The sequence below is a fragment of the Solea senegalensis genome, linkage group LG13 (assembly GCF_019176455.1).
Source record: "Solea senegalensis isolate Sse05_10M linkage group LG13, IFAPA_SoseM_1, whole genome shotgun sequence".
Taxonomy (NCBI): domain Eukaryota; kingdom Metazoa; phylum Chordata; class Actinopteri; order Pleuronectiformes; family Soleidae; genus Solea; species Solea senegalensis.
The window spans coordinates 21,164,072-21,181,887 of record NC_058033.1 but is presented as its reverse complement, the minus strand read 5'-3'; the positions used below and the strand labels follow the sequence as shown (position 1 = coordinate 21,181,887).

General features: G+C 41.7%; 2 protein-coding genes across 2 annotated transcripts in view; one reads left to right on the top strand and one right to left on the bottom strand.

Moving 5' to 3' along the window:
- The window catches only part of sept8a (septin 8a), a 28,498-nt gene extending 27,272 nt beyond the window's left edge, over window positions 1-1,226 (top strand). Inside the window, exon 10 of the mRNA XM_044041437.1 lies at window positions 268-1,226. Within this exon, the coding sequence (XP_043897372.1) occupies window positions 268-433 (166 nt within the window). The 3' untranslated portion in view covers window positions 434-1,226. The remainder of the gene's footprint in view (window positions 1-267) is intronic.
- Window positions 1,227-2,564: 1,338 nt separating this feature from the next.
- ccni2 (cyclin I family, member 2) lies at window positions 2,565-5,247 on the bottom strand. Its single transcript, XM_044041439.1, has 5 exons — window positions 4,940-5,247; window positions 3,981-4,137; window positions 3,684-3,818; window positions 3,213-3,287; window positions 2,565-3,109 (listed from the first exon to the last, which is right to left on the bottom strand). Exons 2-5 carry the CDS (start codon window positions 4,092-4,094, stop codon window positions 2,960-2,962), a joined length of 474 nt encoding a protein of 157 aa, XP_043897374.1. The 5' UTR covers window positions 4,095-4,137; window positions 4,940-5,247; the 3' UTR covers window positions 2,565-2,959.
- Window positions 5,248-17,816: the final 12,569 nt, after the last annotated feature.

The following is a 17,816-nucleotide window of genomic DNA, read 5'->3' as shown; positions in this document are numbered from 1 at the left end:
TGCGATGATGAAAATGATAATTATGGTTCTACACAACTGTTCCTGGTCTCCTCAATCTTCCCCTCCTTCCCACCCACCTCTCCTTCAACCCTCTCTTCCCTCCTCTCCTCTCTCCTACCCTAACAGGTCAAGGCAGAGTACACTCAGAGTCAGTCAGATATTTCTTCCTGTTAAAAGGGAGTTTCTTACCCTTTATTATTCAACATAAGTCATGTACACCGTTACTTCCTCCTCTTGCATTCCTCTCACCTGTGCTTTCTTCAGCAGGTCGGTGAAGACGGAGAACCAGTCGGCCGTGAGCGCCTCCAGCTCTAAAGTGATGATGGCCAAGGCCAACGTGGAGCCCTTGAACTGCCAGAGCTGGTGGCAGGCCATACAGTGCTGCACCTGCCTGGTCCACAACGCCACCTGGAAGCCGGGCGGCCTCTTCTGATGCCCCAGCCCCGCGCACAGCAGATCGGGGTCTGCGTCCACGTCCCAGCTCACGCCGGAGGCGAGCCCGATGGACGGAACGAGGTGGGGGTGGCCAGAGACGAGCAGGGCGTGGAACTAGGAACAGAGGAACGAGGAGAGGAAGAGAGAGAGAGGGGACACCAAAACGTTAGCATAACAATGTCTTCGTCTCGTCACCCCTTGCATTGATTTCATAATATCCATATTAGGTAAACCACGACATTTATCTAACCAGCAGTCTGTGATTATTCTCTTTCCTTTGACCGACAGATTAGGAATCATTGTGATCTTGTTCGTGTCGTATCGTGCAGTGCTTTTCCGTGTTCCCGTATGAAGGGAGAAGACACTTCACAACCTGAGGGGGAGTCCATTTAAAACTGACTTTAAGTTACAGTTCAACAATGAAATGTGCATTGTTTTTTTTTGCTTTGTTCATCTCTTACGCTGTAGCAAACACAAGCCATGGCTTCTTTAAAAAGGAAGTGGAAGCTGCCGGGTGGTTGCAGCGATGTGGCAATTGGTTTTTCCCCCCGTGTAGTTCAGGGTAAGTGATTTTCAGAGTTTAACACTGTAAAGGTGAAGGTTCCTGAGGTTCGTTCACGTGGGTGTTTTAGAATAAGATGTTGAGACCAAGTGACGAGGCGTTGCTGTAAATCCTGTTTATTCATATCAACGTGTCATTGTGCAGAGTCTGTGTGAATCGCTGTTTTATAGACAATGAAGAATTCTACTATTTGTGAATGGCAACGCAGAGGAGGGGGGAACTCGTGTAATTAAGAAAAGTATAGTTAGAATATTTATTTGACAAAGTATTTATTTGGAGAACATAAAGAGAGTCTTTATTTTATTATATCTTTTATTATTTATACACCTTTGTCTCTTTATTTTAAAAACTCTTGGATTTTTGTACGACTTATAGTGAAGTGCTCGGACAATTATAGGTGTCAGTCAAACTTTAAAAAAAAAGGTAAAAGTGCCATTTTCCTCTGAATCAGTCCAGTTAAATGTGCCAAATCCTTTCAGGTAACAATTGATGGTTTGTGGCTTTAAGAAAAACCTACACTTTCAATGCCATAAAAAAACTATTATTTATTTCTCCTGGGACTGTGGGAGATTATTGATTTACAACAAGGCCTCTCACAATTCTACTGGGATTATTATTAGATTAGAATATCTTCTACAGTGTGTTATTTATGTCAGGAAAATCAGGCGCTGCGTTCATAAAGCCTCCGATTTGCAGGCCTGCAACATTATGGCTCCGGCATTCATTCGCTTTCATCTCGTTTGTAGTTTTTCAAATGGAAACTTTTGTTTTTACAACTCATTTTAAGACATTTCACCCAGAAAACCACACTTTACACATGAGAATATTGTTTTGGATGCACTGCAAAGAACATTCATACCCCTGTAGCCCTTTGGAATTTAAATACTGACATTCAAGTCATTACATCGTGGTTGACCCGTTGTTATGTACACAGCACAGATGGTTGAAGTGACTGTTAGCGGTTTATTCTGTGGACGGCAGCCACAGGCGAGACGGTGAACGGTTACACCAGGAAACAATATCGTGCCATAAACTTGTGATTTTCGTTAGGGCCCCACAATCCAGACGTTTATGGATAAAAACGTCCATTTGTTGACGTTCGATAGCGTCGTTACCTCCGGTGGCAGCAGGGTTTGGGTCTCGTTGCGGGCCCACGGGTGACAGTTAGAAGTGCCTTGGCCTGACGTGCAGCACACCTGTTATTTTGCTGGGCAGCTTGCAAATGCAGCATTAATATGGCTTGTACAGCTCTATTGACACCTTGTATGAAGTCGTGTCTGCTGCTTTTATGCCAAATAGAGACGATTTGCCAATTATATAACTCTGTCTCACGCAATATGGTCTTCAATAAAGTGACTACGAGAATAGGGCTGACCTTGACCACTGCATTTAGACTAAGACATGACTAAAAGCGGTTATTATCAGGGTTATGTTCTCCTTCGCGCTGCTGTCAGAGATGTCTCTTTTTTTGCGTCTAGCATTCCTCGCCGTCCTCCGTATTCCAATTACTCACAAAGAAACGGCCAAACCTTACACGCAAATCTGCAGTAACTTTCCAAACATAAGATTTAAATATAAGTTCTTATTTATTCCATTAGATTAGACCTGAAACAAGCAGAAAGGAACAGCAGTCACGCTGCAACAGATGGAAATCGACAGCTAATCTTTGATTTTATCATTAGAAGTGATTTTCTGTTGGACATAATCTGGATTTTATAATCATTAAAAAGGGCACAAAGAGTCAAAATTGGATAAATGCACAATCTCTACTAGGACCAATTCTTTACTGAGGGGGGGGAGGGGGAGGAGCGCTGAGCGAGGGTATGTGTGTGTGCCACCTTGATGCAAGCATGATGTGTGCTTTTGTACTACTGTGTTTTAGGCAAGACCAGGATCTCAGAGGCTTCAGGTCCAGTTTAAAAAAAGAAAAACATGTTTGCCTGTCTGTCTGTCTGCTGAAGTCTAACTTACTATGTGAATGAAGTCGACCGGTGTCGCGGTGTACAGGTCCCAGTGCAGCTTGTCTAGAATGATCCTCTCCATGCGCAGAATCTCCGCCGTTGAAAAGTTGCAGCCGCTCTGCGCGACCAGGTCTCTGACAGAACCGATCACCTGTTCAAACACAGACGGGACGCAAATAAACACACTGTTTTCAAATAGCATTGAACTCAAAGTGTGCTCTTTCTTTATTTTCTTTTTTTAAATGTGATCTCACCTCATCTTCTTCATTGATTTTGGCAGCGAGGACGAGCGAGGTAAAAGCGATGCACTTCAGGTACTTTGGTTGGGCCTGTTAAGAAATTAAAAAAAGAAAAGCTAACTTGAGAGCAAACATCAGAGAAACTGATATCTAGGGACGCCTTCTTCTGGCTGCTTTCACAGATTTTAACTTGAATCGTTAAGTGGATTCGGGAAGCAAGCGCATTTAAGGCTTTAATCTCTCTGCATTAATAGGATTTTAATGGGACATTTATAGTGCTTGTGTTTTTTTCTAGGTTGCAGAGGATTAACAGATCTGCCACGATAATCGAGTTCACCCTGTGACAAAGCAGCTGCTCCTTTATGCCTTTAAAAAGAAGACTATAGCAGAATAGCAGAGAATAATGTTGTGGAAGTGCTGTGACTTTAATCGCACTTTACAGTCAGACCCAGAGGTAAATGAAGACACTGGACAGCGGGCGTCTACCTTCACAGTGGACAGCAGGCGGTTGAGAACACAGACTCCTAGTGCAAACGTCTCAGGACAGAACTGGAACAGTCTGCTCATTTCTCCCAGCCAGAGGATCATTTCTTGGTGTTGGGACGAAGAGATATCAGCGCCCTGAGCGGTCAAAGGAAACGACGGAAGATCGGTTAAAACACAAGTGACCAAGGATCTGTGGAGATGGCCAGGCTGAAGTGATTCATCCTGGACAGGTCGGCAGTCCATCACAGGGACACACAGAGACAAACAACCATCCACTCTACTCTACTCGCGTCTCACCTGGATGCATCCGTTCTTGAAGACCGGCACCTTCCAGAAGCGGGCCTCTCTGACCAAGGCGCCCTCCAGCAAGGCGATCAGCCGACGGCTCCCAGCAGCTCCTGGATTCTTCATCGCAACCACAGCACAGGCCAGGCTGCACCCAGGGCACACACACCTGCAGCAGGAGGAGGAGGAGAAGAAGGAGGAGGAGTGAAGACAGATTGTTGTGTTGGAGCTCAGACAAAAAGTCCAAGTGTCATGATGACATAATTCTATCACCTCTGCTGTGTTTGTGAGCAGAATTCAGAAAGTAAACAATGGACTCTTGATAACAACCTCTGGGTATAATGATAAGCTGAAAGAGTAAGTGTATCTGTGGGAAACTGAGCAACCTTGGGTGCTGGATTAGATTAGATTAGACCTTTTTCTGATGCCACAATAAGCAAAGGTTCAGACAAAAACAAAACATTATGCCCATTTCTTCCACTCATCGTTTACTTTTACTTTCACATGGAAAAATAATCATAAAAACAGATTTCATCATCATGAAAGTGCAACGTCTCCCTAAAAGGTCTCACAGTTCTTTACTGGGTCGGTGTTTGGCGCCTGTAGTAGTACTAGTACAACAACAACAACAACAACAACAACAACAACAATAATATGAGACACAGTTGTTGTTGTTCAGCTTGTGTGCAGAAGCAGGAGCCAAATATTCTGCAGCAGGAAACTGGTGACGCATACACTCACACATCGCCATTTTCCCAGACTTTACACCACCAACAGAGATAAATACATACATAAATAAAGCAGACGTGGATGCAAACTGCAAAAGTTGAAATCACTGTTGTGTGAGATTGTGTGTGTGAAACACAGACACAGAGTCTGAGCGGGATAACGAGCTGCAGCTGCTGCAACAACTGTGCAGGAGACACACAAACACATTCTCCTCTTCCTCTGGGCTTCTTTCTGTGTCTTACCTCTTTGTTTTCAAACGCAGTGTATCTCCTCGACGACAGGGGCATTTAAACGGCTGTTTCTCACCTAAACGTGATCCATGTTTACTGGAAAACAACAAACAACGAGCAGCGGGATCCTGTCGGAGGAAACGAGCTCGGAACAAAAGGTGTTTTGCGACGAATATTCGCAAAGAAGCCGCATTCTACTACAAAAGACTCGAGAGTGCTTTTAAAAGGCGCGCAGTGTTTGCGTTAAGTGTGCGAAAGGCAGAGAATTGAGCGCAAAACAAGGAGACAGGAAGCACGAAACTAAAAAAAAAAAAATCTGAGAGGATTGGAGGCAGCGTCTGTTTTCAACGCCCCCCGGCTCCTCCCCCGTGACGTCACCCCGCGTCTAATCCATAGAAATGTGTTAGTGGGTCAGACATACGGGACCCGTCACACAAAATGGTCGAGCTTTCACTGGAAATGGAAGATTATCAGTCATCATCACACATTCACTCACTCATTTACACACATTTATAAGCTTCTGTGCGTTAATTCATTGGTTCATCAGCCTAACAGTGTGTGTCTGTAGTGATAGTTGCATTTTATGTGGAAGTCTGTCTTGATTTACTGTTTTTATTGACTTTGTGCACTCATTACTTGCTCCTTGTCAACCTCTGGTGACTGTTTGTCAGTCATTTGTTGCACAACTCTTAAATATAAGCAAATAATACGTGTTTTGTGTTGCCCACAGGGCAGAGGCATTGGCAGCAATGTCTTTGTTGGGGCGGGTCAGTTCAGAAGTGGGTGGACCATCATGTTGTAGTAAAAGCCAAAGTAAAAGTGAAAGTAGAAAACAGGCAAACATAAACACACTGCACACATGTATCTTCAGAACCAGCAGCGGGTCGTCGCTGCAGTGTACGCGGCAAATAAACCAGCTTGAAATGCTTAAACATGTGTTTTGTATGCAGACGTCTAACATACTTAGACGTCAACATCACACAATCTTACAAAATAACAACAAAAAAATTATAATCTGAAAATAATCTTCAATTGCTCAAATCAAACAGTAGTTCATGAAGAAATAATTGATAACATCAAAAGAGGATGAACAGCTGAAGCAGGCCGATACCATCGACAGGCAGAGAGCCAAGAAACTTACATTCAGATTTTCATTTGAAGCATTAACGATAAAGAATTACTGAGGTTTGGTTTTATTACTGATCTTTCCTTAAGTTGTGCTTCCTGTAACACAGTGGTTTTCAAATGAGGGTCGATATAGCACACTGTTGGGGGGCTAGTATCATTTAATAGTTAATAATGTAAAATAATGACAGCGTACACTGTATGTAGGCTCGTATTTAGAGGCAAAGCAGAGTGCTACAAATATTTATTCTGTGAATCCTTCACACCTTAAAAACAGAACCATCTGCACCGATAATGAATCTAAACCTCATGTGTGAGATTACGACACAGGCAACTGTTGCAATCCTCCCTCAGAAATGAGTGGTTTGTTGTTTTTTAGCTCAACATAATCTGTAGCAAATTTGTCATCTGCCAAGTTTGTCCTGCTCTATCCACTTATCACGTATCACACAACAGTGTTGACGTGTTTCCTGTTCTGTTTTCTGCCGTTTTTCATTTGTTCCTCAGAGCTCCTTGTTGTTGTTGTTGTTGTTGTTGTTCAAAATCCCTGGCAGCGTCTCCTCCGCTCTGTTCAAACCATGATATTTTTGGATTCTGCCTGAAAACAGACGCGTTAGTCAGGCCTCTCTCCGTCCACACGGCACAGCTCACATGTACAGTCGACACACAGTTCCTACAAACCACGCAGGCAACAGACATGCAGTGTTCTCTCCCCTCACCCTGAGTCACCTCATGCAGCTGCCTGATAAAACTGTTGACTAATGCGTGCGAGCCAGGGTCATAACGTGTACAGCATACAGTGTCACAGCCGCTGGGATGTATGAAATCACGCACTGTACTCAGTGAGGGTTAATAGCAGACGTTCTAAAGCTCAGATCATCTCATATCTCTGTCCTTGTTCTTGAACATCTCATGGTTTCTGCATAGATGTCTGATTCCTTGTAATCTGAACTGTGTCTGATACACAACATCATGCTCATTCACTGCCTCTCCTTATTTCTTTTATAATGTCTTGTATATATAATGTCGTGTATTTACATTCCACCGCTCTCCAATCACGGCTGTGAATCTGACTGGCACGTAAACTGTTGATATTCATGGTTTTGGGAGTAAAGCGGTGGCCCAGTAGTAAACACTAAGTATCTGTTTCAGATCAGTTATTTCTGCGGTTCAGTGTTTTTAACATCGCTGCCTCGAGCCAGGTGAAAAATAAACGGTTTATAAATGCTTTTTGGTTCCAAACGTTTTCTTCAAGCAAGGAAACGTTTGTTACTGACGACTCTGTATTTAGTGAATCCCATAAAAAGACCAAACTCTGCAATGTAACAGCACAGTTGTGAATATTTGCTCCCCCTGTTTGTGGCAACAGAGATGACTGCTAATAGGAAATAACATTACACTACTCTTACTGTGCCTTACACATGAACTATGTCATGTAAAGTGTCTGCAACTTACTTGAACTAACTTTTAACGTTAACGTTTTGTTTTCTTCAGTGAGACAGATATCGTGATGTATCGTGCTTGTCTTACAATATATTGATTATCAAAGATTTGTTGTATCGCAAATGTCATTATATCGCGTATCGTATCAGAACATGAGATACCTCATGATTCCCACCCCCTTTTAATCATCATAGATCACACAGTGAAGAAGTTTTCAGAGTGACACAGCAACATCCTGCATCAATGTTGTTTTTCTTCTTTATGAAATTCTAACGATAAAGACCATTAAACGCTGAATTATTCAAAAGGAATTCACGTATAGACATTTGCCAGCACGACAGTAAGTTCACGAGGGAGCAAAGTTGAATAAAAACACGCTACAGAGCCTGGGGGTGGAGTGACTTCAAGAGGAGGACTACATGTTTAGTTTGATGTTTCAGTGGTAGTTTGAGCATCAAACGACACACACACACACACACACACGTTCATTTTAACCCTGACCCTATAGAACCAAGTCTTTAAGAACATGAAGATCAGCCAAAAAAAAAAAGTCCTCACGTTCCCAAACTGTCCTCGCTCCCCATGGGTGACAAGTTCCAAAGTTCCAAAGTCACAAACATGGCGACAGAGAACACTCTGCACAGCAGCACCGTAAATCAATGTCAACCCTGAACCAACTCTGTCCTGTCAGGAATGCTTTGTTCACTCGGCTGAGCACATTATGTTTCCAGAGTCACTTCTGATCTCTGACTTTGATCACTGCACTCCGGGCTAAATCAGATGTTTTTTTCTGTCCTCTTTATCCTTTGAGGCCCCTCTCTCCTCTCTCCTCTCCTCTCCTCTCCTCTCCTCTCCTCTCCTCTCCTCTCGTCTCCAGCTCAGACAAACTTGCATGTGTGTGTGAACTCATGAGTTCACAGAGATCTGCTGAGATCTTCTCTTTTGGACGGCGTGTTCTGACGACAGCGACCCGTACCACAAATCTGTCTGTCTTTCATCCCTTTGCTTCAGACTCTCGACTGTCCTCGAGTATAGTTCCACGAAACTCCCAAGGATTGAGTTCTAATGACTTTCCCTGCTTTTGATTTTTAGAACAATTTTGTTTTTCCAGAAAGTTGCAAATGTCAAATGTTATCGCACAGTTTTGGTATCGGTTAATTTAAATGAAAGTACTTTAAAATAAAAAAAATAACCAGAGTATTACATAAGTTCTTTATCAAGTTGCTTGTTTTGCAACATACTTTTATACTTATATAATTTCCCATATTGAACCTTTGTTTATTTATACTGTAAATATCAAGTCCATACTGTTTATGGTGTATAATGTACATTCTACGTTCTATTTTAACAATCGTCTTCTGTCTTTGGTAATGCATGTTTATTATTCATTATCTTTATCTTTACTTTGCTGCTGTAACAATGTAAAATTCCCCACTGCGGGACAAGTAAAGGACTATACTATCTTATCTTATCTTAAGTTGCTTGTTTTGAAGAACAGCAAAGCTCACATTAACCCACAGGAGGATTAAACGGCAGAGAGAGAGAGAGAACAGAGAAGTTTACATCAGAGTCCTTCTGCAGACGCACCATTAGATGTCGCCAATTCTTACACATCTGACCTCTAACCCAGTTTTAATCCATTTGTTATAAAGGAGGATGTTTAAGGGACACTGCAGCAATGCAGGCCCAGACTATGTTAAATATCTTGGCCTCCAGCTCTGCCGCGAGCATCTGTTGCATAAATACCGTAAAACAATTTAAGCAGATTAGCAGATGTTTCCTGGCCGACGGAGCAGAATGTGTGTTCTGCACTTATTGACTCCTTAATGCAGATACAGGAAGGGTGACTGGAAGTTGGCCATAAAAATTGCTGCTGGAATCATCTCAGGCGTGTCAGCTGACTTCCTGCCAGCTGACACAGTAATAATTAATATCCAGCAGATTTTTTTTTAAAGAGCTATACATAACATAGGTATATATACCCATCTACCACTGGAGGGAGACAGAGGCCTGTTCACATGATGTTAGAAGTGACACTTTATTATTATTCAACAGCATCCCCTCTACCCAAGTCATGTTTTTATCATCAAAAATTAAACATTGAACTGCTCACCCAGCTACGCTTTGCCCGTCATTATCGGAATAACAGAAAACACTGAAGAGGAAGGAAACATCAGTGCAGTCAGTTTCATGTGTCTGATAAAAACAGTGAACATCGACATCCCAAATCAATCAAAATACTGCACATGTCGTTCATTTCTGCAAGAAAATGCACAGAAAACAGACATTAAATGACGATTTAGGGAAGATAAACAGGCACTCTCAAAGTAAGAAGGCTGCATTTATATCATAACATGTCATATAATAGGTTGTTTTATTTGCTCAGTGTAACTGTGTACGCTTTCCATCGTTGCTCTCATTCCATCATCTTCATTCATTTGGATTTTATGAACTACTCTGTGATGGAAAGCTGTTTGTTTGCCCTGCTCTGCAGTCGGAGGAGCGCGTGTGACGCTGGTGTTTCAACAGGGGGCAGTGTGGTTACACAAAAGCCTCCACATCCACTATACGCTTGCACAAAAGCCCTCTCTTGAGTACAAAGGCAGAAATATATTATATAATAAAATCACCGTGGAAAACAGAGATGTAGTTGCCTAGGAATTTCCAGAAACTAATATCGTTCACTGTCTGAGTGAGACTTTGTGCCTGATTGTGCTCTCCATCTGCTTTTTATATTAAACCTATCTTAATACTGCTCTAATCTAAAAACAGGATCCCAGATGGGTTGCTCGATATTAAACACAGCAGACACCCACCGGCTCTCTGTCTTCAGGTGAAATAATAATATTCATTTATTCCAGCTGCATGCAGACAAACAAAGAGACTCTGGTCTTCGTCGTGGTCGGACAAATCACATAATCAGTTTGAATCACACAGCAGTCATAGGTGACATTGTGCTCAACAGCTGTGTAAAAACAGCTTGGAATGAGAGCGCTGCATCACAAGCATCACAAGTGTTTGCCGTCTCTCTCCACTGACATTTGATTCTGTAATTGCTCTGTAGTCCTTGGATGTTTGCCTTTCGATTTAACCTTGTCCGGGCTGCTTCGCAAGTGCATCAAACTCTCCTTTTGCTGATACAGTGAAAAAGAAAGAAGGAGTCAATAGGCAGTACTTTAGTAGTACTTTAGAGCACCCACCACCAAAAAACAGTAAATATCCGTGTGTGGAAATCTGTGGCTGAGTCATGCGATTGTGAATTACCTGTTGACTCCAAGTAAATTTAAATCACCGGTCTCGTAGAAGTGCTTAAAATGGAATAAGCAAATTTCCATTTAAATCACTTCTCTGTTGTATTGCACCTTGGGTGAAGAATTAAATTTAGGCCTAATCAGTATTGAGTGAGGGCTTTACTTCAGGCATTAAACAAATTAAAATTTATGGTGTTAGATTGCTCGGTGGAAACCACCCAGTGTATAATAATCATTACTGCAAAGCTAATTGTCCACTGTTGTACGTATCATTATAGCAGCAATACCTGCAAGGGCTTGCTTTATACTTATCCTGACTTCTCCAGAGTCTAGGGGGAAATTTAACTCATTATGTGAATTATTAGCACTTTCATTATCTGCACGGAACAATAAAACTCTGCTCATGTATGAAATCTGCATGTCAAGGCCCCAAAGCAGTTTCTCTGCACAATCTATGTTCCCTTTATGAAGCCGACTGCACGTCACTGAGGAAATATTAAAGACTCTTTTTGAACAGCAAGCTATTTGATAGGATTCAGTGATGTTTTTGTTTTTGTTTTTTTTTAAATTCATGTTTATGCCCTAATAAGTTTCTTCCATATAGGGGCTGGGCTCAGCCTTAGTGTGATAGAGTTTGCAGCTCCGAGTGGAACTGGGCCTCTTCATGTCAAATCAGATAAGATAAGATAAGATTAGATAAGATAAGATAAGGTAAGATAAGATAAGATAAGATAAGTAAGGTAAGGTAAGGTAAGGTAAGGTAAGGTAAGGTAAGATACGATACGATACGATACGGTAAGGTAAGGTAAGGTAAGGTAAGATGAGATAAGATAAGATAAGATAAGATAAGATAAGATGATAAGATAAGATAAGATAAGGTAAGGTAAGGCAAGATAAGATAAGATAAGATAAGATAAGATAAGATAAAATAAGATAAGATAAGATAAGATAAGATAAGATAAGATAAGGTAAGATAAGATAGTCCTTTATGTGTATACAGTGGGGAAATTTACATAGTTACAGCAGCAAAGACAGTAAAGATAAAGATAATAAATAATAAACATGCATTACCAGAAAAAAACAATATATAAAAACATTAACACTGAGACTTTAGTTAAAATAGAATGTAGAATGTACATTATAGACAGTTTCCAGAATATTTACAGTATAACCCTGGTGTACTCGCGCGTCAGGGTCCTGCAGTATCTGACTTCACCATTGGGAGCCGTACACGTCTGGTTCGGGCAGAGGAGTCGGGGTGTCTCCAGGAAGTGCAGGCAGGGAATAGGGAAGTCTGAAAAAGCCCTTTTGCCTTCTTCACTGCAAGGCAGGGGTTGGCAACACCTTCTTGGCTTTAACTGAGCGTCACGACTGCTGCTGGGATTTTGATTATCAGGTGAGACGACCAAGGACGGAGTGTCTGGCTGGAGTCAGCGATGAGTTGAGTTGAAAAGCTTTAGTGAAGGCGGCTCAGATCCTCGGAGAACTGAGACGTGCCAAGCATGAGCAAGGAGATGTTAACAGTTGGACGCAATTCTGTCATTCTGCTCAGAGTTAAGGTTTATCTTTGGTTTGGAGAAAGGCGTCAGGTCAAGAGTCAACTGCGGGAGGGACTGTGGCCCCAGTGAGGTTAAGTTCAACAAAGATATACTAGACAAATTATGAGTGCCAGGGTAGTTGTAAGTTGCTAATTTAAAGAAGGTCGAATTATAAGTTTCTTCTTTTCTTACAATGACCCTGCGTAAAGCGTACAGGTTAAAGCGATTGCTTCATCATGAGGTTGCAGATTGAACACCAGCAGAAAACCAATCATCTCACAACTCCCTGGCCACGGAAAGCCAATTTCACTTCTGCGGTAACTAACCTCTGCTGAAACCTGCCAGGGAAACAAGGCTGTTTAGCTGCTCTCGATGCAGATATGTGTGGGTGGAGCTTGTTCATGAAAACAAAATGAACGCACGCACAAAAACAAACAACAAGTGAACAACGCTGAATTCTACATTCTGGTCCTTTAAAGTGTTAAAATACTTTAGCACTTCAACGGCCTCCCGTGTGCACCTTAAGGAAACGATTGGAAATCTCCAAGTCTCATCATCGCTACAGTTTAATCACCATGACAACCCCATTGGTGATGTCATGACTTCTTCACTGGTGGAGAGATCATCAGGCATCAAAGAGCGTCGGTGGAGGAGGAGGAGGAGGAGGAGAAACAATGCAACAACAGCCGTCATCTTTCCAAAGACAACAAAACCCAAATAAAAGTACAGGAAAATCCCGGCGTGTTTGTTAGACCCACTTTATAATTAGACTTTGGGCTGCCACTGCCATCTCTTCTCTCTGTGGAGAGGCGAGCACCAGTTGTCATCGCAGCAACCTGCCTTGAAGGTGCTCATTAATGAGATGACAGACACACAAGCACAGAGAGAAATACTCACATCTGCACTCATGGGCCCTTTCTGCTTTATTTACTCCGGCAGCTTAAATAATTATTGCCCTATTTTTGAAACGAGGACAGGTTTTAAACAGCTGTCGACTCACACCTGCCCCAGCGATCTGTGCATGATGAGACACAACAAAGACGTGCTATGAGGAGGAAATCTGGATACCTTTAATTATCACGTTGCACTCAGGTTTAAGGAAGCTATCGACCGCGTCGCTCTCCGTGCGTAATCGTAGTTCAACTTTTCCTAAAGACAGAGTATGTTCCAATAAGAAACCCCAGCCGTATAGTATAATTATAATAGTTTATTGTTGGATTCTGATTCCTTTATGAACCGTATGACACTGCCCCTTTAAACTAAACAGTATCACAACATTTTTGTCGTTTCATTAAACTGCTGTTTAAAATAATAATAATAATAATAATAATCATTTTTCAGATCAGCAATTACCAAACAACGATCCTCAGCTCGTGAGCCAGCTGATGCCTTCAAACCAAACACAGGTCATGTGCCGGTGATTTTAGATGCTGCAATCGTAATAAAACACTGATTGTATGCAATATGGATTATATGCTTTCATGAGCGCCGTTTGTAATTCTTTCAAAGGTTGTTTTTTTTTTATCACGGCTGTAACTCAATATTATTTCATAAAACAGAATTCTTAAACTGCTGCATTTTAACCAGCTGATGCCTCTGAGATGCTGAACCTCAACAGAGGAGCTGAAGACTGAGATCCATAAATAGAAAAGATGATGTGTTGTCAGGGAGAGAGAGAGAGAGAGAGAGAGAGAGACATGGGACTGAGAGTGAACAAGGCTAATGGGGAAGTAATGGGACATGTGTTTGATGTGGTCACATGGGCTGGGGAATTAACTGGTGAAGAGTGAAAACTGCAGATGTTATTACCTGGAGGATTTAGAACAGAAAGAGCCACACACACACACACACACACACAGAAAGGCACAAGACAATTAAGGGACATTAAGGGGTTTAAACATGGTTGACGGATTGAACGTGTTTGTGCTATTTAATCAATCATCGCTGATATGAGGTTTTTATTTTTTGGTTTTTCCGTTGAAGCAGATGTAAAACGGCGAGTAAAACGGCGACTTTTGCATCAGGAACATTTGTAACAGGAGCCAGAAACGTACGCTTTTCAAACAAGCAACAGGCAAAGTAACTGTAGCCTGTATGTAAGAGTTTACGTTACGCCTACAAGTTTGAAAAGTGAAGCTTATTGGCCCCTTTTCCCCTCTATGGTCCAAGCTGTGCCTTAACTCGGCACGGCACAGCACGGCACAGTCTTCTTCTCACTCTTAATTATATTCCTGAGAAGTTTAATGGTGATCATTTCATAAATGATGTCCCCGTTTAAAGGAAAGTCAACAATTAAGCTAAATGTAATATATGAGTGAACCCCAGTGTGATTGACAGCTACAGTAGTGCCATATATATACATATATATGTATATATATACAGTCTATAAAAGGAACATACGCTGTAACAACTATGTCATCAATTACTTTCGACTGTTACTGAGAAAAGTCGGTTAATCACATTACTGTGATACTTCTTTCTTTTTGCTCTTAAACAAACTTGACTAATGCATATCTTTGATTCTATACTTTAAATCTGCAGGGATTTACTAAGCAGGAGCGATACAGATAAAAACAAACATCTATGATTAAAGGGACTTCAAAAACACAACAGAGAAATCAAGACCACGTTGCAGAATATACGGGTTATTGACATGCAGCCGGTTTCAGGCTCTGCCATAATGTGTACATTAGAATTAAAAGAGTATTACTGACATTACTGTTTAACGGCTCTGAAGCAAATGAAACATTTAAAGGCTCCACCATCAAAGTGATGTAAAGGGGAATAAATATTAATGGATGAGGCAACACTTGGTTCAAACCTGGGAAAACTAAAAGAGAGCAAGGGTCTGAGTGAAGAAGAACTGAAGGGGGTTTGATCCCCCTGAGACCCCTGACACAAAGTACCTCTGTTGGTGCAAAACTACATTAAATCCACTGCTGAGATCATCCGAGTGTCCTCTCCTGCCTTTGAAAATCAGCCTCTGTTTTGCAGAAATACTCATTCATACATTAACAAGTCACAACCTCACGTGTAAACGTTAGCTGCAGGCAGAACAGATGCTTTTATTAAAGATTTAAATGTATTCCTAATGTCAGGACACTCTTAAGATTGTAGTGAATAACTTTTAAACATAAACAAATGTCTGTTTCATTCAAACCATTGCAAAACGAGTTCACACAATGCTGCTCTGTGTTTCTTAGGTGGTTTTCACACCTAATCGTCTCCGCCAGACTCGCTACGATGTATTTTAGGAGAAATGCCTCTTTTTAAACTTGTCTATGATGTTTCCTGTGTTGTTTGTCATTGTTTGTGACTTGTTGTGGTGCACGGTGGCTCTGTGGGAGCACCCTTACGTCCGTTATACCCGTACAATGACAATAAAGACTATACTATTGGGGGCTCAGTTAATTGGGAGTCGCAACATTCGGCTGGTCCCAAACAAACCAAATCTTTTGAATAACGTGTTCCCCTCCTCGCCTGTGGCGGCGCTACATAAAAAATGACCGAAGGAGAAGACGAAGACAAACGGTGATGTTAATGCAGGACAACTTCTGTTTCCTCCACATTAGAGCAAAACATGGAGCTGCATCAAATCCTATTGGTCTCCTGTCGGGTTTTTTTATTTAGTGTTATGAGACACAACAACGGGCTCAGCCATTTCTCCCGGCCATCGATCTAAAAATGTGGCACTGCAGCTTTAAAACCTGTGTCACAATAAAAAAGTTTGTGTGTGTATTTGTCTGTGATGCAGGTCAAACACATGGAGTGACGTGACTTTTATTCACCTCTTCACATTCATGGCAGCGTTAACCACAAGTCAGCAAAACGGATAACTAATGCGGAGGCGTGAACTTGACCAAAACCAGGGGAAGAGGTGATGACTAATGATTCATTTTCCTGACTCTGGGTGAAAAGTTACATTTTGTGTGTGTGTGTGTGTGTGTGTGTGTGTGCGTGAGGCTTCCATGTTTCGTGGCAGGCAAAAATAGGGATGTGTGCCGAGAGACGGAAAATAGAAAGTTTTCAGTGACAGCGTGTCAAGAAGTCTTAGTTTGCTGTCTGTGAGCTTCCCTGAGCACCAAAAGTTTGCCTTGTATTCTGATTCATTATACCTGCAAACCAGATCTGTGTTAATGGTGCTTGTCACTCAGAGAAAATTTGACTAATGCAATTAAATGTCACCACAGAAATCACATGAATCGACTCTTACGTCACTGATTGGTCGTTTAAACGTGCTCCTCCCTTTTGGTTTAGAGTTTAATTCGTCATTTGGCTCAAAGTTTCAGGCCCATGTTGAAGAAAATGCAAATCAACTCACAGTGACTCCCCAGCCCATTAACTCACCTCCTGTTCTCTCCCGCTGTATTTTCTCTCTCTCGCACTAACCCCATGTGAGGTGAGTGGGAAACTAACTTATGTTCTCAGATGACCCACGACTCTGCTTCCATCTTAGCCTGAACAGAAAGACCCAGTCTCTCTCTCTGTTTCTTCTGTTATAGAGGAAATAATTCCTCATTGCTGATTCAATATGTGTAGACTTTTCCAAGGGGGATTCAATAAAATGAGCACAATTTGTTCAGGACAGCCTGTGCAAGGATTGAGCATCATGTGAGGGAGGTCAGCCCTAGAAATGATGTTTATATACTGCATAATATACATTTATTTATTGCTCCCTGGGTCATTTACACATTATATTCCAGTCAGCAAATGAATTTAAACAAAGGTGGTAAAACGGTGGTATATAATCAATATTTCATGTCGCAGTATTAATATGATATCAATCAGCGTTCAGACCTAAAATCTAATGTTACTCGACGAGAGAAGGTCGTTTCTGGTTCATCTGATTATGAAACGGTGACATTTTCCCTAAAAACAACAGTGCACTGAGGATGCGTCAGAGTGGAGAATGAAAATACTTTCATGGTCATGGTTCACGCTGAGAGGGAGCGAGAGGAGAAAAACATGACTGGTCAACATCATTTTAATTTCAGAATACATTATTCAACATCAGTGGCTAAACTGCGTTTCATGCCAGCGGTGTCTCATCCTGTTTGATGATTTATTCACTTAGTGCTTGTGACACATCTGCAGTCGTCCATGCACGGCATCCATCTTGTGCGAGTGGAGCAAGAGGTGGAGAAGTGCTCGGGGTTTTGTCAGTATGACTCTATGCCGAGGTAAAAAGGAGTAAAAGAGCGGTTTAATCTGCAAAATCTCAATATTTAACGACTCCCGGAGCCTGTTTCTCTGCAAACTTCAGATAAATCCTCAAATAAAACTTCTTCTCTTCGACTGCTTGTCATCGAAGAGCGGGCAAACGTGAGGAAAAGACATTGCAGGAGATTCAAGTCATAGCACGTAATACACGATGACTTTTGGGATATGGGGGGGTTTTAAGACAAGTTATCACAAGTTTGGCCTGATAACGTAAATTAGGATTGTTAATTACAATCATCCACGGGATCAGCATTCACTCATTTCATTCCTTCCTTCTCTGTCGCCATGATCACTCACTCTTCACTGCTCAGG